We start from the raw sequence: 24,065 nt of genomic DNA on the forward strand, positions 1-24,065 counted from the left end.
ATTATAGTTGGTACAGTGTGACTGTGATGGAGAAAAATCTACAGAGCTCACATTATTAAAGGAGCTTTAGACAGAGGTGTGGTGCTGGAGTACCAGAGCACAGCAGCATGCATGGGTTCGCTGAGTTGTTGCTTGTTTCTAAGGCGACATAACCACATGATGAGATGTTAGACTGACTCTATCAATAGATTATGAAGTCATCTGTCTCTCTCAACTTCATCTCTGCCTTTCTGACCGTATTCATCAGACAATGCGTACTCCTCATATCTCTCGTTTCTCTCTCTAATACTCTGCTGTGGTAGAATAACTGAATTAGTGACCAGGTTTCAAAGGATGAATGTCAGAGCTCATAGCCTCCTAAGATCTTGTGTCCTCTGCGGTGGTCACAAGAAAAGTTAAATCCTCCTTCGCTCTCAGAAGGATAGATCTTGTAAAATGTTTTTTTTTTCAAATAAAAATGATTTCCTACAAGATGTTCCTGCAACTGTTCCTCAAAAAGCCTATTTATGTCCACCGATGAGCTAGAAGACTTTTATTTTGAAACAGATAGCAGTATAATGCGGGAAGTTTAAAAGAGCAGGGCAAATCTGACCAACAATTACACTTATGAAACAGAAGGCAAAGGCAAAGACCTGTCATGTTCAGCAGCTGACGTAAATAAAGGTTGTGCACTTTAAGCTGGAAGACAGCATTTTTCAATCATTAGTTTTTTCCACTTTAGATTTTCAAATAAAACAAAAATACTTTGCTGGCTGCAGCTTGGAGCTTTTAAGGTGTGGTGACTTATTGCTCTTACGCAGTGCATGAGCTCACACTGTGCATCAATCAACACACCTTGAATATCAGTATAACAGTTTATCATTATGTGTGAAAAAGGCTTTATTTCAGCTGGATTATGCTTAATCAAAGTATTCTATATTTGTCACTTGCAGAATAAGTGGTACAGTTTAATATACAACATTGCAAATAGGAGTTAAATCTTAAAGAATAACAAAGAGAAATTATCACAGCTAAAGTTATTTACACTTCCCCCCTCCTTTTTTAAATTAATACATCTACTTTAATGCTCTAAAATCTTGTCTTAGTAACTATAACAGTTGAATCTCAACTCATAACCAAAAGAAAGATAGGCTGGATTAATCCTGTTAATCGTATTGCTTACTTGTAGCCCAAATGTACATTGAGCATTACTATAAAATATATAGTGCACTAAAATTATCCCATGATGCCTTGCAGTAATGTCCAACTAGTGAAAGGCAGACTGGCAAGAGAAACTCAAGCAGAATTTAATCTACTCAAACAATTTGTGTTAATTTGGAACAATATGCTCCTTATAATGTGTATCATTCATAAAAATGTATGGTGCTATTTCTCTTTGTTTAGCTGACATTGCTCTGTCATATTATGTGCAACATGAGTGATATAAATCATGGCACAGAGAAAGTAATACCAGTATCCATCCATCCATCCATCCATTCTCTTCCGCTTATCCGGGGCCGGGTCGCGGGGGCAGGAGCCTAAGCAAAGAAGCCCAGGCTTCCCTCTCCCCAGCCACCTCCTCCAGCTCATCCGGAGGGACCCCAAGGCGTTCCCAGGCCAGCCGAGAGATATAATCCCTCCAGCGTGTCCTGGGTCTACCACGGGGCCTCTTCCCGGTGGGACATGCCCGGAACACCTCACCTAAGAGGTGGCCAGGAGGCATCCTAATCAGATGCCCGAGCCACCTCAACTGGCTCCTTTCGATGTGGAGGAGCAGCGGCTCTACTCTGAGCCCCTCCCGGATGGCCGCACTCCTCACCTTATCTCTAAGGGAGAGGCCAGCCACCCTTCGAAGGAAACTCATTTCTGCGTCTTGTATTCGCGATCTTATTCTTTCGGTCACTACCCAAAGCTCGTGGCCATAGGTGAGGGTAGGAACGTAGATCGACCGGTAAATCGAGAGCTTCGCTTTTACACTAAGCTCTCTCTTCACCACGACAGACCGGTGCAGCGTCCGCATCACTGCAGAAGCAGCCCCGATCCGTCTGTCGATCTCCCGCTCCCTTCTCCCATCACTCGTGAACAAGACCCCGAGATACTTGAACTCCTCCACATGGGGTAAGAACTCGTTCCTGAGCCGGAGAGAGCACTCCACCTTTTTCCGGCTGAGGACCATGGCCTCAGACTTAGAGGTGCTGATTCTCATGCCGGCCGCTTCACACTCGGCTGTGAACCGTTCCACTGCGAGCTGGAGGCCCCCCCCGATGAAGCCAACAGGACCGCATCATCCGCAAAAAGCAGAGATGAGACTCTGAGGCCACCGAGGAAGAAGCCTTCCGCCACCTGGCTACGCCTAGAAATTCTGTCCATAAAAATTATGAACAGAATCGGTGACAAAGGGCAGCCCTGACGGAGTCCAACACCCACAGGAAACGAATCCGACTTATTACCGGCTATACGGACCAAGCTCTCACTGTGGTTGTACAAGGACTGAATGGCCCGCAACAACGGGCCAGACACCCCATACTCCCGCAGGACCTCCCAAAGGACACCCCGAGGGATGCGGTCTAATGCCTTCTCCAAGTCCACAAAGCACATGTAGACTGGTTGGGCAAACTCCCATGCACACTCGAATATCCTTGAGAGGATAAAGAGCTGGTCCAGCGTTCCGCGACCAGGTCGAAAACCGCATTGTTCCTCCTGGATCCGAGGTTCGACTACCAGTAGTGTCCAAAAATGTTTTGTTAATTTGCTGATGAGCACAGCCATGTAAAAAAGAAAGCTTGCACAGCATTCTGTGCAGTCCTATGAAAAACAAAAAAAACTAAGTAAACCCTTACTGCTTCTAGAAGATTTAAAAAGGTATGCAGCAGCCAGGTGCTGGTGAGGACTCAAATAGGCAGAGTCGTTTTCAGTGATTTATTTACAGTGCTTGAATCAACAAGGGTGCTGGTGGGAAAAGGGGTGGCTGCCTGGGCTCTCCTCTTTTGCTCATCCACTCTCAGGTATGCATTTCAAGGTCCCAGGTACTAGGCAGAGAGGAAACAGAATGTCAACAGACGTCCACAGGGAAATAACAAGACACTTGACTCTTACAGCTACTGACTGGGAGGTAAGCAACAATCCGGTGTTGAGGGCAGGTCTTCCTCCACTTAAATAGGCCAGATGATTACCCAAACCATAATCAGCTGCTGAACCCGGTCCAGGTGTCCTAGCAGCTGAGGTGGAGGACTGCCTCTAAAGCACAGGAAAGGTTAAACACATGACAAGAATGGGGAAGGCCAGCGGGGGTCCATGACAAATACAGCTGATTAACTGATCATCTCCATAAAAGCAGAAATTTGGGCAGTTTGCTGGTCTGGTTAACACAAAGCCATGATCTTGGCATCTAAGAGCTACATTTCAGATTCTACAGGCTTCAGTTAGCAGGTTAAATGTTAAAGTTCATGATAGCACAACCAGGAAAAAAAGACTGAAGAAGTATGGATTGTTTGAAAGGGCTGCCAGGAGAATGCCTCTTCTCTCTAAAAAGAACATGTCAGCATTGTCAGGCTTTGACTTGCAAAGCTGCATGCATGTGAACAAACCACAAGACTTCTGGAACAATGCCCTTTGGACAGATAAGACCAAAGTGTTTGGCCATATTGCACAACACACAGAGGCTAATAAAGCCACACATAAACTGCTGCTTAAAGTGGTTCTCCAAGCGAATGAATCATAGGGTGTACTTAGTTTTTTACAGGATTGCATAAAGTCCCGTGGACACTTTTTTTTTTTACATGACTGGAACTCCCTAAATACATGATTGAGAGTGGACACTGACTACATGATCTTTCATGAAACCATTGTTTACAGTAAATACCTAGCTGGCTAGCAGAGCTAAGCTTACCCAGGAATGGGTAGTGTTGGGAAGGTTATGTCTGAAGTATAATAGAAGTGATAGAAGTGATGGAAGAACTGATAGGCGTTCTTGTCCAACATGATCATCTAACTTGACACTGTCAGCTGGTTGCAGACATGGCAGACTTGAGGTTGGTGCCTGCACATAGATTTGTCTGGAAGACAAGGGATGAGGTACAAATCCAACCAAAGGAACCACTTAAAGCACAATTAAGCCTAGACAGCAACTTGCAAGTCCAGATCATCAGAAATGGTTTCAGTGGAAAGTTGGCTGCCAAGAAGCCACTCTTAAGGAACAGGGAGAAAGGGCTGAGGTACGTCAAATTACACAAGAACTAGACTGAAAGCTGGTGGCAGCAGGTATTATGGAGTGATGAATCCAAATTTGAAATTTCTGGTTTGACCCTCATCAGGATGTATGGAGGAGGTCAGAAGAGAGGTAACAGAGAGCATTTACAGCCATCTCGAGCTACCATGCAATACCATCTGGAAAGGATCTCATCTACAATGGCTTCATTTTTCAGTATGATAATGATCCCAAACACACTAATAATATGGATGGAGAAGAACAAAAAAATATATATATATTTGTATCTCTAATTATGCTTAAACATGTTTGCAACTAAGGTTTCATACTATATAAACAAACAATAGATAAGTCTAAAATCATAATGCAGATGAGAGAACACCTGGTAGATTTGTTCAATGCTAGCTAGCCTTGCTTAGAGAACAGCTGTAGTTGTCATTTCAGTGTTAGAGGCAAAACTTTGTATGATTTCTGTGGGTATGCAGGGTAGCTAGAGAAACAAGATTAGATTTTTATTGTAGTTTGTGTTATTTTGTGTTGTCCAGTTATAAAATGTAACCTTACAGTTTCCATCCACTCATCATGGGCATGAATTTCATTTTTGGTCAGAACCCTCTCAGTCCACGGTGATATAAAACTCTCTTCACTGTGCACAGTGATGCTGGTGTTCCAACATTTTCCAGTTCATGGCAGGCTTGAGCCTTGGTAGTTCCTGGATTATTCCTAAACAATTTCCCCTCATTTGCGAGTGACTTTTTGGATCTTCTTCCAGACTTCAGCAAAGTGGTGACAGATCCAAATAACCTGTACTTATGTAAAAGTGTTTGAACTTGGAACCTGCAGTTGTTTAGAAATGGCTCCAAGAGACCTTTCCAACTTGTGGCAAAGCTACATTTTTCCTTCTTAGATCTTCACTGAGTTCCTCAGACTTTCCAATTGTTCAGCGTATTGGTCAATCCAATGAATGCTGTCAAACAAATCCTAGAAAATACCAGTTGTACCCAATCACGCTTACTAACAGGAAGTTAACAGGCCTTGGCCTTGTCAAGTTATTGAAAGATTTAAGTGAGTGTATGTATATATGTGAGCCTGTATGTATATTTTGACCCTGTGTGGATTAGAGAAATCCAAAATAAATTCAAACTTGTGCACCCAATTCTTGTTTTTTAAAGTCATTAAAGATGTAAGCTGTACAATCATTCCACTCTGGAAAAAGAACAGTTCAAAGGAATCATTAAAACCCCCAAATTACCATGACCTTCATGCCCATGATGACTGCGCGTAAACATCTGACCACAACTGTATAATCTTCATGTCAGGTCAGTATACAAGGCATAAAATTAATGTTTTACAAATGCTCTTTTGTTACTAAGAGCCTTTAATCTAAAAAGAGCAATTAATTTCTGTAGTTACTGCCTTCAGTGCAGAAACTGCAGATTATATTCTATGTCCGGGGTGGACTGTATCCTGCAATACAGCTCACGCATGAAACAGAAAGGGTTAGGATGTGAAATACAGCAGAGAGCCAGACCCCAGGTTACAGCTTCTGCTTTAGCTTCCCTGTAAATAAAAACAAGTCTTCAGCCCCTGCGAGCTAAAATGGTTCATTTGTATTCCTGCAGTCAGCCCATTTTTCTGCTTGCTGCACTTATGTGAAGACCAAAGAGGAGTGTTTCTGAGCAAAGATTTCTGTGGAAACTGTTGCCATGCAACGGCACAATACTGCTTTCATACAGAGTAGTAACTTCACTGTATAACTGCTCTTTTCCTCAGTTCACACTGCCTGAGTAATAATGCATGTGATCTATTCTATTCTATTCTATTCTATTCTATTCTATTCTATTCTATTCTGTTCTATTCTATTCTATTCTTCCTGATTCAAAGTGTAACAGAGTCTTTATTTTGGGGCTTGTAACTGTGCTGTCATTGTTTCATGGCTGGTCAAGGGAAACTTTTCTTCGGCGTCTGCTTCCACACCCAGACGCCTTTCAGTTTCCACATTCAGAGCCAGCTACGTTTCAGCCTCAGAAACACCAACCCTCACTGTTAATCTTCTATTGCTATCACTACACCACGCTTCACCCCTTCAGACCCAGCCGGCTCCATGTGACCGGCCCCTCTCTGCCTGTTATTCACCACAACTGACCCCACTGCCCCGCTGTCAGTGGAACTGTACCTCCCCTGGAGGTTACGCTGTGAAGGAGGGGGTTTTCCTCTTCTTTTCTGCACTCGGGGAATCCCCCGAGCCCACATACATCCTGACTCACTGCCTCAGACACCAGGCAGACCCTCAAACATTGTAAGGCATAATTTGTCAAGTGTTTGGCACCTGAAGGGCTAATTGTAAAGAAAACAGTCCTGAGTAGAAACTGAATACAGACACCTCAGAAAAAAAGTTGTTCTTAAAAAAAAAATCAAAATTACATAATAGAATACAGAAGGGAAGAGACTTTACAAAATGTGCTCCTTGAAGGACACGTGGTGAATATGCCATGAATACCAAAACAATTAGAGGTTCCTACTCCTCACTCCTGAGTGCCTTGAGTCTTTTTCTCTCCCTGCAGGGCAACAGTGAGCAGTGCTTAACTTTTAATTAACCAGGAAGTGAAACTCTTGAGACCAAGAAGAGAAGAATGTCTTTTGTCTTGGGCCATGGAGGTGGCATTAACCCAGTATGGTTTTTATCAGTGGCTTTGTCCACATCAGGCCAATAAATAAATAAGAAAACAAACAAACAAAACAAACACTGATTAGGATTAAAACAAATATTTAATTAGTGATCTCATTCACGAGGAAACAAGCTAAGGTTAGCCAGACAGCTCATGTCTGGCTAAGTCATGTCAAGCTCATGTCAGCTTGAGGCGACTGTTTGTTGTGACTTGGCGCTATATAAATAAAATTGAAATTGAATTGAATGTCTTGAAGGGCCTAGAGGCCAGTCAGTGGCAAGAACTGGGTGCTAGGAAAAAATGTGCAATTTCCAGCTGGTTGCTGGAGGTTCCTGGCAATTTCAAACTGGTCGCAAAGCCACACCAAAAACCTCCTTGCAATTGCTTCGGTCACTAGCGGGTTGCTGTGCTCAGTGTCTTCCACTGAAGACACTTTTCTGCAAATGCTTGCAAGCCCCTTTAGCAAACTGTAGTAACAGTGTGAAAAGTGTGGTCCAGTCTCTAGACCTGTGTGAATGGGCCTTTAGCAATCGATTTTACCGTGACTAGCAGTGACCGTCTGTGATCAGCTTGCAACTGGTCGGGGAATACAAATTTTTCCCGCATGACTTGTGGTTTCGAGGTTGCTGACCTGTCTCTAGCCTGTATGACTGGGTCTTAATTGCTCGCCAATTAATAAGTGTGTGGAAATCCAGTTGTAAAGCCTGCCAGATTATATAACCAGCAAAGATGACCCATGATGCTATATCAAGCATTGTTAATTTAGGCCAACAATACATGATTTAACTGTACAAATCAAAGGTGTATAACTAACAATTTATTTATGTTTGTCTATAAAGCTGATGTCACAATAGGCTGATGCTGGCATTTAGCCAGCTAGCTGTGACTTACAGCTGCAGAGGATGCACATAGCACTGTAGCATCACCACTTGGTCAACACTGTTACCAGTTTACTTATCCTCAGTTTTACAATAAAAATGCTGGTCTCATAGTTGCCATAGGCCTACAACATACATGACTTACAGTACAAATAAGAGCACAACGTAACAATGCAGGACAGTTTTGTGTGCGCATTAACACCATTATTTGGCCAAACCCCTGTGAAAGGATCCTAATACACTTTAAGACTACAAGTGTAACTACAATATAATAACTACAGTTTTATGCAGATTATGTAGAGAATCATTAATAGTTTAATTCTCAGTATTAAAGAGGAATTTGTTCCTACAACTATGAACAAAAACTTAAAAGAAAATCTTTCCTGACTTGGTCTGTCAGTCACCTCCTCAGACTTGAGTTGACTTGAAGGATCTTTTGCTATGCCGCTATCCACCTGTTAAGTGCTGATCAAGCAGGTGCCGTTCATCTAATGTCCATTTGATGCCAGTAACTGTGTGGCCAACTAAGATTTGGTCATGGACTATAATCTTGTGATTTTCTGGTAGCAAATAAATCAAGCCAATAACATATTAATAACATCTCATGCTGTTATCTCAGACTCTGAAGGGGTTGTTTTTTCTGACTGAACACTCAGAAATGCTGTATCTCACTGACTGGCCTTCAACCGCCCTTTTATTAAAAACAATGAAAACTCTCACTGTACCACTAGAACTGCTAAGTTGATAACTGGATAAACATGAAGCCTTGATTGTAACACCTGAAAGAACAGCTAGACTGTTGCTGTTTTAGGGTTGACAGGGTTTTTTTGCGTTGGCAAACTGAAGGCCCATTTGGGCCAGAAATGGCTTTTACAGCAGGTAAAGTAATTCTTAATTAAATGTACACTACATAGACAAATGTATTGGGTCACACCTCTTAACTATTGAATTCAAGTGTTTCATTCAGTCCCATTGCTGCAGGTACATAAAAATCAAGCACCTATGCATGAAATGTGCCTTTACAAACATTTGTGAAAGAATGAGTCATTCCAAAGACCTCGAGCTCTGAATTTGAGCGTGATACTGTAATAGGATACTACCGTTGCAACAAGTCAGTTCATGAAATTTCTTCCTTCCTAGATATTCAACAATCAGCTGTAAGTGTTATTGTTGCAAAGTGGAAGTGCTCTGTAACCAGGAAGTGGCAAACCACGTAAAGTTACAGAGCATGGTCGGCAATCACTGAGACACATACTGCATAAAAGTCACCAATGCTCTGCTGATTCAAGAACCGCAGAGTTCCAAACCTCCTCTAACATCAGCACAAAAAACTGTGGGCCAGGAGCTTCATGGCATGGGTTTCCAAGGTTGAGCAGCTCCTGCAGGTTTAATGCATAGGTGCCCCCAGTGTTGTAGCCAAGACCACCCAACCTGAGACCGAGACAAGCCCAAGACTTTTAGCATCCAAGACCGAGTCGAGACCAAGACCGATCTCAAGTACTACAACACTAGGGGGCCCAGTATTTTTGTCCATGTAATGTATTTTATCAGCTTTTATTTTGACTTCTCAAAAATGTTCTCTGCTTACACAATAAACAAAACAGACACCAGCCAGCGCTGCTTTCATGAAGATTTCAATTGCTTTCAGTTTAGCAGCACTGACTGATCTAGTTGAGATAAGGCAAACTGAAGGTTTTCTCAAGTCCTAAACAGGCGTCCACACAGGAATCAGCTACCAGCGACGTGGCGACCAGAGTCCATAGAAAGTCAGTGATATTTAGCGACTTCAATCAAAGACAGGCAAAATAACCTCTGCCGCTGCAAAGTGAGCGAGTCCCAAGTTAAATGTTTCTTAACTTTGATGCGATTGAATCAACTACCACTGACAAGCTGCTAAACACATTAGAGGGTTGGTTAAGCAACAGGACGCTGGAATGTCCACTAGCAACAAAGCATCACGTGACGAATCACTTCCTGTGCAGATGCCCCTTAATGTCTTTTCAATCCTTTTCCACCTTATTTGTCTCCTCCATCAGCATTTCTTTATGCCACAGTTCCAGCACACCGTTTCACCAGCCCAAGAAAGTTACCAAGTCTAAATGTTACTGGGAAAACAAAAGCAGCCATTGAAGTTATAACCCTACCCTTTGCAGCTGAAGACATAAAAATTTAAAGCTTAAATTATGACGTATGAGCAAATTGTTATCTTAATGGTGTTCTTTAAATTGAAGGGCTTGAGCAAAAATGCAGACAGCAAATGACAAGAGAAAGAGGGGGTGGGATTAATTTTACAAACTGTTATTGATTACACAGCTCTTTGTAGTTTGAAATAATCACTCGGTCATAAAAAAGCATCTTTAGGCAAATAATAAAAAAAAAGTCCAGACAGCATACTGCTGTGTGCTGCGGACAGATGGAGAGATGCAATGTATCCTGGAATGTTTTGGGACGAGTGCTCCCTAAAATAGTCGCTTAAAACCTTCAGCCGAACGCTGTGGCACATTTCGATAAATAATACAGATTCTAAATGTTAGCCTGAATAATTCATTTTGCAGCAGCCATGCATAACAGCTGTCTCTGTGCCCAAAAGAGTCTGCAGCCTTCTGTGTCTTATCATAACTTAATGGTGCTAGAAAACATAATAACACAGTGGAATGAACTTCGAGAAAACAGATCAGAGTCGACCGTTTGTATAATCTGTGTTATTTCCAAGCCATTTTTGTGTTTGCTCAGTTGGTGGTAAAACTGATGAATCAGGCGCTTTTAACCACAGATATGAACTCTTACCACTCAAACAGAGGCGGATAGTCTCTACAGTGGAGGGGCTGTCACATTGATGTCTCTGGTCTACTCACTGTCTATTCACAGGCTGCAGTGAGGCCTATTTATAGATCTGTCTCTGTTCTCTGCTTCTACATCAGTCGCCTCTTTCTCTCTATCTCTCTTTTCTCCCTCCTTTGCTACCTTTAATGGGTTGGTATTTCAGGAGCTGTACAGCTATTATCTTCTTTGCATCTTTGAGATGCAGATCACGCTGAGTCGGATCATAAACTTTTCAAAATCTGACATGTCGGTGCGGTGAGCTGCTCAGAAATATATTCTCACTGTGGCTGCCATTGGTGCCAGAGGAGCGTGATTTAATTCAGTTTTAATCTACAGTTTTGTTTATTGGTCGTGGGTTCAGAGGTTACAGTTCCGGTCCTTCAGTCATAAGTCTTGGTCTTTTGCCTGTTCTTTTAGGGAACATCTCAAGGTTTGATTACATGCGTGTCGGGTTGTTTGTTAGCATGCTGCTGCCGGTTCACAGAGCTGCCACTTTTGTCCCACATCCCTCAGATGAGCCATGAAAGCCTTGGGGATTTGGCTGATGATGAATGGGCCAACAATGACTGGAGAAATGTGGACTACAGGAGGTTAACTGCCTGTTACTGCAGGAATATGTAGACGGCAGAAAATGCTGCACTCAGTGTGGAAATCAATAGACTGCAAGCAAGCTTAGACCTTGGGATGACCTTTTGACTAAAGTCACTGACTGACAGATATGAGGACTCGGATAACAGAATGTTAATACAGTAGCTCTGTGATCCTAACATCTACAAGCTGCCATACCCAGAGAGACAGTGCGCATGTTTAGGAGACATATTTTTTGACTACGTTTAATATCTCAGATTAGGATTTCCTACCCAGCACTTAGCACAATACTTCTAATAACTGCTGAATTAGTTCACAGTAAACCACAAATGACTGCTCGTAAACCAGAAGGTTTCATCCTCTGGGGACTTTGAATAACCAAATGCATACATTTCATAGCAAACCATCCAGCATTCATTTATTTACCCATCCAAAATGGTGGATGAAGTGATAATGTCACTTGTGTAAGTATGGCTAGAAACATTTTTTTCCTGATGTTTAAAAAAAGTGTAATAAAACCTTGAAGCTGTTACAGCCTGAGCTAAGATGAACTGGGCCTTCCTGTGAGTAAGAAAACCTGCCTATGAATCCTATTCATATTTTAACTACACTAGTACCTAGTACTAGTACAAATAGGTCGCATATATTAGTAAAGTCCATCTAAAAGTACATCTTGGCACTTGTCAGCCCCCACAAACCCGTTTAGGCAGGTATTTTTTGTAGCATGATATAAATGAACTTTAATTTCAATCATTATGAGGACATAAAAACCTGAACTGCCAGTCAAATTTGATAAAAACAGCTTCAAAAGTTTGCTGACTTTTTGGGTCTGTTAAAGTGTTGAAATTAGCAGAGCAAAGGTTAACAGTCAGTGGCTGGCTGCAGCAGCATGTGTCAGTACACAGATCGATCAAAGCGGCCACGCCTCAAACTTTAAGCTTAATAATCTCCAATGGAAGAGGTAAAAAAAAAAAAAAGAACATTCATCACAAATACAGTTGCTGTACCCGGCTGTGAACTTGTTTTTAATGCTGGTTAGTTGGTGATTTTAACACGGGTGTCTATGGGGACTGACTCACTTTTAAAGCCAACAGCCACTCCAAGAACTGCCATTTGTCAGCCCCTGTTGTTCCCATTAAGCAGTCTTACTATAATACACCAAATCGCTGCCTGTCTGTGTGTGTGTGTTTGTTTGTCCACCAACTCCTGCTACACATTCACGAATTAAGCAACCAAACTTGACACACAGGTAAATCTTAGGCCCCTGAAGGTTCTTATCAATATCAGACATCATGATGTCATCCCGTTCTGTGGCAACCTCCTAGCACAGGCTAAAGACTTTTTTCTTTAGCATTAATGTACCTTCAACATCCTATAAAAGCAGTGCTTTTATTTCATGACAGTAACATCTAAGTTACATCCACATTACATTATGCATTATGCATGATATATTATGACACCATTGGATTGCCTGGCAACCTCCTAGCAATGGGCTAAAATGACCTGTCTTTAGCACTTAAGTACCTATAACACCTTACAAGCAGGCCAAACACTACTGTAGCATGAGCAGCAGTGTACTTACTAATAACCAAAGTACTGGAGATGCTGGGACTGCAGGAGGATTTTATTATTTTAAGATAGAACTAGTCAAAGTGTTTCACTGTGTGGCTCTTCATTTGCTTGAAAGACATGAGTGATACCAGTCTCCTTATCTAAATCTCAGCGAATAAGGATATTTATAAAAAATAAAATAAAATAATTAATTCAGTGTGTGTACTTTTATTTCCCCTTCTACGTGTCACACATGTAATCTAAAAAGTGCAGGAATGTGTACGCAACTATTTCTCTACAAACATGAAAGCACTCGTGGAATTCAAAGAGGACAAAAATAACCTGCCTCTATCATCTTCACCACAAGCCTGACTTCCAATGTTTTATTTTTAATCCATCATTAAAGGAACACATTTTTTTATATCACCAGGAGCTTCTCAAGAAATCTAATTGTGGCCGTCCACTGATGATAACAAGCTAGTGGATTTAAAAGGCATCTCGATGGCATAACTATGTCTCGATGATACCTAACTGCATCGTCATCCCGGCCTCCCATCAGGGAAATGATGCTTCCTGTAATGACAGGGCAGTTATTGTAAATGTGGAAGTTAAGCACAGCTGCACAGATTTCTGTTTCCTGTACGTATGGTCTTTATAGCCTCATTTAATAAGTTAAATAAACAATTTAAATATACAGATTTATATATGTAAATAGTGTGAATTATGTTATTCTATGATAAATAACAACTGAGTTTTGTTCAGATTTGGAAGAATTTGCCATGAAAGGTACTAAATTGAATTTTTGACTGCTGGAAAGCCAATTACATGTCCATCAGAAGGTGTTTGAGGATGTATAATGTCAGCAGCATTTACCAACAACCGTGACGCCACTGTCCCTGAAAGTGTGGCAGTGCATTGAAGCACCAGCTTGAAGATAGGTTGGTGCTGAATCCTAATGCCTCCTGTGCGCTCTGAGCTTTCATTTTTACAGGATGCAATAGGTGCTGGGCTGATAGTGGGATACTTATTATAGCCCTAGCAACAAGAATGGGATTGGTGGCTGCAGAGAGTAAGCCTGTCAGCTATTGGCTGGTGAGTAGGACCTTTCAAAGCAGAGAATTTCATCTCATGAAAGGTTCAGTGCAGCAAGCTGCAGCGAGAGGCTGCAGTCTGAGGGTGGGCGAGCCAGCAGCTTTATCAGCGACATTAATCAGCGTAAGGGTCGACTCTCAGGTTGAAACACACAGATATGCATAATTAGTCAGATAAATTCAACCCTTGTGTGTCAAAATAAAAGGCTTTAAACAACCACTGTTGTGGGGATTCTCAATATTGTCTGACATGAGATGCAGGATTTTGTTTTATTGCTCTGCTGTGGTCATAAAACCTGTTGTCTTTTCAAGAAATATTCTTTGATCTATGCCCTAATTTAGTTAATGATTAGCAAAGCGGCCTGAAAAAGAGCCTCATCTAAGACATACTGCAGTAAGCTGTGTGTGCTGGAAGCATCTCTGCACTGCAGCTAATATGGACTCCATCTCATAAGTCCAGCACATGGAACAGCACAGGTACATACAGTACAGGCATACTCACCCAGTTATCCATGCAAACACTCGCACATACCAGGCACACAGCAGTTATGTGACCCACAAAAGGTTACATAAGGTCAAACTGACTTCCTGTATCAATGTGTGGGCAGAAAATGTTGAGTAACAGAATGAAAAGGAATGAGTTGTGGTGTTTGGGTTTTTTTGGCATGAGTGCAACAGACAGAAATAAAAATATAGAATAATACTGATAAACAAATAACTTTAATGGGCAACAGATGGCAACCAAAATTTCTCAGAGCATACAGTTGTACTGTTTTCAGTTATCAACCATCCTGACCCCCAACTCTGATTTCCAATAGGTCAGCTTTTTTTTTAATAAAATCAATTTGAAATTGTAAATTTTTTTTTTTAATTTTAACTTCAGGTCTGCATGTTTCAATTCACAAAAACAAGGATCAACAGCTAAAAAGAATGAAAACTTCAAAAGGAAAACATAAACCACTGAGAAAATAAAACAAATGAATTAAAAAGGAACACAATGTATGCATTCTTGGGCAATGAGTGAAAGTCTTACGACGTGGGTTTTCGAAAATATCCTCCAAAAAAAAATGGACAAACTTCCTTTCCACTTTTTTCCACGCATGAAACTTGAAAAAAATTAAAGCAAATAGACTCGACTGCATTTTAATATCAGTGAGATGTGTAGCAGTCGTGCAGATTGGGATTTCATGCGTTTCGAGTGGCGAGCCTTTCGGCGCCTTCAACTTTAAACTGCGTTAAAAATAAATCAAAGCAGCTGTGACATAAAGTGTGAGCTCATGGAGGCTGACTCATGATGGTGACATAATTGGCATACACGAACAAGGTTGTACGACTGACCTTAAGGCTTTAGGTTTCTCTTTCAAGCCATCACATCTAAAATAAAAAGTCCCCAAACCTGCCATCCATTAAGAAAAAAATAAAAAATAAACTGCCATCTGTGTGAATATATTAATACTCTAAAGAACTAGCAGCATTATGACTGTAAACCCGTTCAGCAGCTTTCTGTCCTCTTAAGCAGCTTCTAAGTTGTTTATTTAAAGTTTGTTCTGAACACGTGCAGTAGCTAATCAATAACCAACTCTAGCGCAGCGACTGTGCTCTCCCTGTGACTGTTGGTGATGATTATTCATATCTATGTGCTGTACAGACAGCAGAAACATGTGAAAATGAGAAACCACCGAAGGGAAAATATTATCTTGCACACATGCTCGCAGGAAAGTAAAATACTAGCAGATAAATCCTTTTTTTTTTCTTTCCCTCCATTAAAGGTCAACTTGCAAATGAGGCATCTTAAATAATACAGGCACACACAAAAAGAAGCCGGTACTGTACTCAGGGCACAAAACAATAGTAAAAAACAGTTTTTCTATGAAATGGTTTCCTTAAGAACAAATCTACTTATGGGTGACGATACAACAATACACTAGACCACCACGGAAATGGTGCATGTATAATTTAGTCATTTTTTTTTTATTATCATAGCTATTATTTCGATTCTTGTGCAACTGCTACATAATGACTCACATTCAAGATATTTTGTCACTCAGGAACAGCTAAAAAGTATAAAAACAAAGAAACCAAACAAAAAAAAAATGTATACTGTCAGAAATAAAATATGGGTCCATGTCTGTGAATTCATAACAGAAACATTGAGCTCGGAAATTCACCATTATTAAAACTGGATAGCATGACAGAAAAAAGTACTTAAATACTGTTCGAAGAACAAAATATATCATAACCATACTTCAATGTGACAAACACCAGGTGATAAGCTCAGGTGATCACTGGTGAGTTTTTAACTTCCTTTTTTTTTTTTTTTTTTTCCTTCATTAACAAATTAAAATACACATATTGCATGTCACTATAGCAACGCCCATTACAGGTCAATTTTTTACGATCAGCATTTTGGTTTAGCAATCAAAAACGGTAACAAAATGAAATAAATTAGAAAATCAACATCAGACAAAGCCTGTTTTTCTCAATCAATATGAATACTTAACACCCACAGTATAAGTTAATAAAGTCAAGCTACTGTATATAAATACATCACCAGCATGCACAATATTGAATAATCGATATTATTGTTGTCATCATCTTACACTGAAGAAACAGTATAGTAGGCAAGTGCATTTAATAAAACAACACAGAAGTAAACCACAACCTCTGAAGCTGCTTTTATTTTATATTTTTTGTCTTTTTTTTTATTTATTTCTTCGTTTTATATCGTTAAGTCTCTGCCTTTTAATAATCTTCACCTCCAAAAGAATCGATGGTTCCAGCGACTAAACAGACTAATAGAACGAGGGGAATTAAATTTAACTAGCCAATTCTCATTTAGTTTCACTCCTGTGTAATTTCACCTGTAAATTTTCTTTTTTTGGGGGGGGGGGACTTGCCTGGTTTAAAACATTCTTTGTTTGCCAGTGTGTGTGTGTGTTTAACATCAATGGCTTTCGGGGCTCTTGCTCTTCCGTAGACTACTACTGGAACCGATGCAAACTAGTTTTGTGAGGCATTCCCATTCAAGCATTTTCTCTCTCAAGTGACTCAAATGCATCTCTATCAACGCATAAACCTAACTAAGCAGCTTATCTTGACAGAACAAGTTCAGTTCCTACGCCAGTGTGAGGCTGCCATTCAATCCAACAACAACCACTTCAGGCTGATTGACTGACACATCAGTGGTTTTGGCAAATGTCAAAGAGAAAATCAAGAAGACGGAGGGCCCCTTTCAACTGTATATATATTTCTATATATATTTAAACTAAGATTTAACCTCCACTCTCACCTCTCTTTTGATTCTTTTCTTTTAACACATGGAAAAATAAAGAACTGCTGCTGCGGTAGTATCATCGGCAAAAGCGGCTGCCAAGTCCACCGGCCCTTCATATTTTTTTTTTCGAAGTGCGGTTTCTTTTAATTGTTGCCCTCGCCCTCCCTCGTCAATCCTGCTGGTCACTTGTCCACAGTGTCAAGTTGTCTCGGAGCAGCTGCATGATGAAGTGGAGTCTTTGTAGGAGTCCTCGTTGAGGGTGTCGAGCTCAGCGATGGCGTCGTCGAAGGCGGTCTTGGCCAGATGACAGGCCTGCTCGGGGGCGTTCTGGATCTCGTAGTAAACACAGAGTAGTTGAGAGCTAAGCCCAGACGGATGGGTGGGTGGGCTGCATGTGCTCCTTGCTGATCTCATGAGCCTCGTTGTAGGCCTTCTCCGACGACTCAACCACGGTGGCCCTCTTCTCTCCCCCGTGGCCACCTCAGCTAGGTACCGGTAGTAGTCGCCCTTCATCTTCAGGTAGAAGACTTTGCTCTCGTGCTGCGTGTCGCTGCAGTTCTTGATCAGGAAGTTGTCCAGGAGGTTGAGCACATCCTGGCACACGGCCTCCAGCTCTTTCTCGATCTTCTCCCGATAGGCCCTCACCATCTCTATCTTTTTCTCGTTGCCATCGGCCGAGGTCTTCTGCTCAATGCTGGAGATCACCCTCCAGGAAGAGCGACGAGCGCCCACCACGTTCTTGTAGGCCACAGACAGCAGGTTCCTCTCCTCATTGGACAGGGCTTCATTCAGCTCTGTTACCTGGAAGAAAAAGAAGAAGAAGAAGAAAAGCAGATGGACCATTTAGTAACAGCACCAACCTACATTAGCATTGTGTAAAAAGTTAAAACAAGAATATATCATCCAAGAAACAAAGTACAAGAAATCAGTAATAGGATCCGGTAAGGAATGACAGTGCCGATGATTTTGTGCTTTTTACTTTTCTTTGGTTTGATTCATAATGAACTGGGAAAAAAATTAACAAATGTAAAACAACCACTAACTATAACATCCTAGATGTTTGTCATTCCTCCCAATTTGTAGTAAAGGCATAAAATCCCATAAAATGACACTTTACAAAATGATCTCCTTTTAATTTAATAGACTAAACAAATGTAGATATCAATCAATGATAAAAATAGTCATTATATGGGGTCTTAATTATCACAAGCTCTTTTGCATGAAATAACCTGGGCTAACAGGGCTGTCCACAGCAAAGGAGATGAGCAATATTTCACGTCATGTTCAATTCCCAGTTTCCATGGCAATCCATTAATTTAGTGCACCAGTAGCTCCAGCTGCCACGTGGACAGCTAATGCTAGTTAGTGGGAAATGATATTCAAGATAGTTGGCGGTGGTGGGGGGTTGGAAGAGGAAAGGAGGACTGGAGATGGCTAAAATGTTCCCACGAGCACTCGGGGGCAGCTGCACTGTAAATGAAAACCTTCACCGCGCAGGCGGTTCACGTGTCCCAGTGACCTTCTCCCTGACTGAAACTGACCTTTTTACCTGTCTAAAACGCCACATGGTGACATCACTCTGAGTTAGGCTATTAAATTTAGATTTTGATGGATCCGAATGCTAGCTGGGCAGTTGTCAAACAGACAGTGTTACATAACTCAGAGCTATTCCATTGGAAATGCAGTTGGTGCTGGAACATGGCCTCATGCTGATCAATAATTGCTATGAAACATGTTTAGGTTTATCCAAACATTTCATCTTGAAAGAAGAAAATGCTTAAAACATTTTTTTTTTGTATCCACAAAGCTTCTCCATAACATGCAATCATTTCTCAAGAGCTGTTCTGACATTCTCTGCTCAGGCAGCGGCGCACGAACATGGCGCAGGCTCGCTGATGTCACAGCGAGTGGATGGAGAGCAGGGCTCTATGGGATGCACTGGTCACACAAACCCAGTGATTCCGTCTGACTGCAGGTTACAAACACATGACACAGTCAAATGAGGCCAATTCCTACAAATGTAAGAACTCAACTGTTGGTTTTTTTGGTTTTAAAAAGAAATAGGTCACTGCTCCAAGGACTGTGATGCTTCCAACTGTGCCAAGTAGACTGCAGTTACACTACTATATATGTACAAAAAATGAAACAAATACCTCATTGCTGAGCACGTGATCATGAAACAAGACAAGAACCACCAAGATCATCCAGTCATTAAAATTTATTCTTAGGCAAATCATTCTGTGCGATCAGATGAGCAAACAGTCCTTGATCACTGACATGGCAGATAGTATCTTTAGGTTTGGGGCTGATGATCAGCGTTGGTTCTGGAAACCTCTGAAGGCATATATTGTAATTAATACGCATTTCGCCTACATGTTTCATGAGGAACACAAAGGCGACAGCCTATCATTTGTCATCCCCTGGCTGCAATGGCGAGGGATTCCCTTCGATTAGAGAGTGAGAGTACACACCTCTGCAAAAGGCCCCGTTTGGACCGCACTGACATGGCAGATAGTTTAAAGGGAAAGGAATTCCTCCCCTGCACGCACATCATCCCACCTCCTGCACCAGAAACCCTTGATGACAGCCACGCCACGGGGGGCTCACCCCATCTCACAAAATGCTCCTCATTTAAAAGCGTGTAGGATGATTTAAATCTGCGTGTGAGCTCACACGCACAGTGGTATGAGCTGGTGTGACACAGCAGTTTTTTCTTTCTTTGTTAAATCCGCTACTGAATCCACTTCCCAGAATTTCTTAAGGGGGCCAGAGAGACCAAAAAAAAAAGAAGAAGAAAAACGGGAAGAGCAGACAAAGGTCTGTCCTCAGCACACCGTCCAATAAGAGCTGAGAAAGAGACAGCCATGTCATCCTCTTCACATATTCAAATATTACAACAAACACCATTTAACACAGGGTCGTTAATCCAAAATAATATTAAAATGCTGGGAGATATCAGCCCTCACACACAAAGGGCATGCACAGATTGAGACAAAAGGTGTTACGTGAGAAATAAAGTTGTTTTTTTTGTTTTTTTAAAGGAAGGAAATGTTTGGAATCAAATCTTACCATACTGACTCACTGCAATATGACAAAGAATATTCTAGAGAGATTCTGCTGCCTCCTACGGTTTGTTTGGAGGAGAGCGTTTATTTTATTTATTTATTTTTGGAGTCTTTTTTTTCCCCTAAAGCAATCACGCTCCAATTAAGCCTCCGAGCCTCGTATAGAAATATTAAACTGGACAGTTTTCATCATCTTATTATTTTTTAATTTATGTGACAAAGAGAGAGATGAAGAGGCGAAGGAGGAGAGGAAGGAGGAGAGGAGAGAGGAGTATGAGTGCAGGATGGAGTATGAGGATGATGGAATCAGGTGGTGGGTGTGTGTGGGGGGGGTGGGGGTGGGGGCGGGGTGGGGTGTGTGGGTGGGTGGTGGTGGGGGTTGGGGGGTGGGTTGGGGGGGGGGGGGGTGGGGGTGGGGGGGTGGGGTGGGTGGGGGGGGGGGTGTGGGGGGGGGGGGGGGGGGGGGGGGGGGGGGGGGGGGGGGGGGGGGGGGGGTGCAACAGCAGTTTTGATAATGCTTTTTCCCCGCGCAACCTCAACATGGGCTCTAGAAGCAGAAGCTCTTATAAACCTCAGCATAATGGAGGAAGGGGAGGTGTGGTGCAAAAGTCGGAAGAAAAGAAAAAAAAATCAGCATATGTAACAGAGCAGAGGCCGTTATATGATTCAAGTCTTAGTAGCCTAAGAGTGAAAGCTCGGGCCTGCATGCATTTCATTGTAATCGGCGCCTCAGTGAGCGGCACGGCCCGAATAGAAAGGCAACCGCCCAAGGAGCAGCCGAGTTGGACTGGACTCAAACAAAAAGCTCTGAGCTGTCGGTGAACTGGCGACAGGACAATAAACACACTGGATATTATTTTGCAGTGACTCCTGGTTGTAGTGCAGTTATATCGAGCCAGCTGTAACCGCAGATTTACAGCTGTCGAGATTTCAGGGCGACACGCAGCGGCGTTACACCAACCGATATTCACGCATATCTAAGCCACAATTATCATCTTTCTTTATTATTATTATTATTTTAAATGAACTTACCGATTTCATAGCAGCTGCCATATCATCATATCTCTCAGCCTGTTCAGCCAGCCTGGCTTTCTGCACCAGCTGTTCGCGATCAACCATTTTTTAGGTGATATTTGGTTGCTTTGTCGAGCTGCTCTACTTTAAGTTTTTGGTATAAAATGACTGAAATTTTAAAATCGCAATGCAGTGAAATCCTACGCGAACCTAATGCTGCAGCTGTTCCCTGCTGTCTGTCTGAGCTCCGTGCAGACGGGACACCCTCTCCTCGCTCCCTCCCTCCCTGCCTTTCCTCCTCCTTCTCCCTCCTCCTCACACACACTCTCCCCAGGCTGCGTCATCACTGGTAAAGGTGGGTGTCTATGCCAATGATGTAACACTCCATACATGGGAAGCAGAGGGCCAGGCCTGTGGGGATGGATGGGAGCAGGGGGTGAGCTTTAAAGGAATTATGGGAAATGGGGTCCCCAGCGAGGGAAAAAAAAAAAGCCCAATCCAAACCACAGACTGTATAAAAGATGGACATAAAATGGTGATTTCGCCCACTGGTTTTTGGAGTCTGTATGTTCCCTTCTGCTATGTTAATATTTTGAACCTAGTAGTGCACACATTTGGATGCGAGGGTGGAGTGCAGCTGTATCTTGCATCTTTACATCACACAGTATAATAGATGGCTTAGCTTCTGGGACTGAAAAGTGAAGCAAGTGCAATGCCTTAAACTGCATTCCTTTAACCCCTTAACTGGCAGCAAATAAAATCACCTGAAACAACTACATAACACCCTCTGGTTATTATTGGCTCTGAACAACCCATTTCATAGCCTATTAATCGGCTGCGTCTGGTCCGCGGGCCGAATGAAGTGCATTTATATGGCAGGCTAGACCCGCCCATTTTGACTGACACCTCATTCGGCCAATCATGTTAAGAAATGGGTTTTCCCAGAGCCAATAATACTCAGAGGGCGTCACGTAGCTTTGTCAGGTGATTTGGTGCAGCCAGTTACATGATTGGCCGAATGACGTGTCAATAAAAATGGGAGGGTCTAGCTTGCCATATAAAAGGGACTACAAACGGCCCGTCACCGGGCCCTTGCCAGTTAAGGGGCTACAAGGCCACCAGGGCGCGATAGCTTTGGTTGCAAAAAGACTTCCAGTCCTGTAGAAGTCTATGGAAAAACAGCTCCCTGCCACAACTTCAGTAAACACTTTCCTGAGGAGTTTATGGCCACAGTCACTTGTTTCAGGTCATAATGAATAAAACATTAAGTCCATTTTGAAAATGTTGGTCATTCTGAGTGTCAAAGGGTGGAATGTCCAGGACATGCTCACTGGCTAACAACCTGACTGCGAATGCAGTTTCACAGCCTCGTTGAATGGAAGGCTATTTTTTATTTAAAACAAACATATGTTGCTAACAGTAGTGACACTGACCGTAGCCAAATGCAAAACTAGTAAAAAGAACCATCAGAAAAGATGAGGAGGGAAAAATGTCAGTGGCCTCCACCTGTAAAACCATTCCTGTTTTAGAGGGTGTCTCATTATTGCCCCTCTAATGTACCTGTTGTTAATTTCACTAAAGCAGCTGAAACTGATTAATAAAAACTGCAGCTCTTGTGCGGTGTTCCCATCTGCATCTATCAAAAGTGTTCAAGGAAGGAGCAGTGGTGACCAAGTGACAGACTCATGGGTGGCTAAGGCTCACTGAAGCACGTGGGGAGCAAAGACTGGCCTATGTGGCCCAATCCAATAAATGAGCTACTGTAGCCCAAATTGCCAAAAAAGTTAATGCAGGCTCTGAGGTGTCAGAATACGCAGTGCATCACAGTTTCTTGTGTATGAGGCTGCATAGCCGCAGACCAGTCAGGGTGCTCATGCTGACCCCCCGTCACCCACCAAAAGCTCCAACATTGGGCACGTGAGCATAAGAACTGGACCACAGAGCAATGGAAGAAGGTGGCCTGTTCTGATGAATCACATTTTCTTTCACATCACGTAAATGGCTGGGTGCATATACTTGCTTACCTGTGAACACATGACACCAGGATGCATTATGGATAGAAAGCAAGCCGGTGGGGGCAGTGTGATGCTTTGGTCAGTGCTCTGCTGGGAAACCTTAGGTCCTGCCATCCACGTGGATGTTATTTTGACAGGTACCACCTACCTCAGCATTGCTGCACACCATGTACACCTTTTCATGAAAATGGCATTCCCTAATGGCTGCGGTCTCTTTCAGCAGAATAATGCACCCTGCCAGAAAGCAAAAAATGGTTCAGGAATGGTTTGAGGAGCACAGCAAGTTTGAGGTGTTGATTTGGCCTCCAAATTCCCCAGATCTGAATCCAACTGAGCATCTGTGGGATGTGCTGGACAACAAAATCCAATCCATGGAGGCCCCAAATCACAATTCACAGGACTTAAAGGATCTTTTGCGAACATCTTGGTGCAGATACCACTGCACACTTTCAGGGGTCTAGTGGAGTCCATGCCTCAATAGATCATGGCTGTTTGACAGCAAAAGGGGCCCAACACAATATTAGGCAGGTGGTCATAAACTGTGCTTAATAGGTTTATATAGTAAGATAAAAACCCTACAATATTAAAAATCCCAGACTTCCCCTGTAAGCAAGCATTTGGCAACAGCAGTAAGGAAGAAACCCCCCTTTTAACAGAAAGTGACCTCCAACAGAACAAGGCTCAGAATGTCACCTCTTCCCCTAAGGAGAACAAATACCTTTAAAAGTGCCGTCAAAGGTGGGACTCAAGCATGATTAAAAAGCTCTGCAAGTGAGCGCACAAAGAAGAAAACATACCAAGTTCTCCACTGGCCATCTTATTTCTGTTTAAATGATGATGACGTGCCCTCCTGAGCTCCCCTAAATGGGTAGAATATGGACAGTAACTACCCCCACATACAAAACGACATG

General features: G+C 42.3%; 1 protein-coding gene across 1 annotated transcript; it reads right to left on the reverse strand.

Moving 5' to 3' along the window:
- Positions 1-14,487: 14,487 nt before the first annotated feature.
- On the reverse strand, positions 14,488-21,412 carry LOC115790051 (14-3-3 protein gamma-2-like). Its single transcript, XM_030743705.1, is given in 6 exon segments — positions 14,488-17,288; positions 17,291-17,401; positions 17,404-17,442; positions 17,445-17,529; positions 17,532-17,861; positions 21,158-21,412. Coding segments are annotated over 6 exon segments (711 nt in total). The 5' UTR covers positions 21,245-21,412; the 3' UTR covers positions 14,488-17,229.
- Positions 21,413-24,065: the final 2,653 nt, after the last annotated feature.

The sequence above is a fragment of the Archocentrus centrarchus genome, chromosome 13, assembly GCF_007364275.1.
Source record: "Archocentrus centrarchus isolate MPI-CPG fArcCen1 chromosome 13, fArcCen1, whole genome shotgun sequence".
Lineage (NCBI taxonomy): Eukaryota > Metazoa > Chordata > Actinopteri > Cichliformes > Cichlidae > Archocentrus > Archocentrus centrarchus.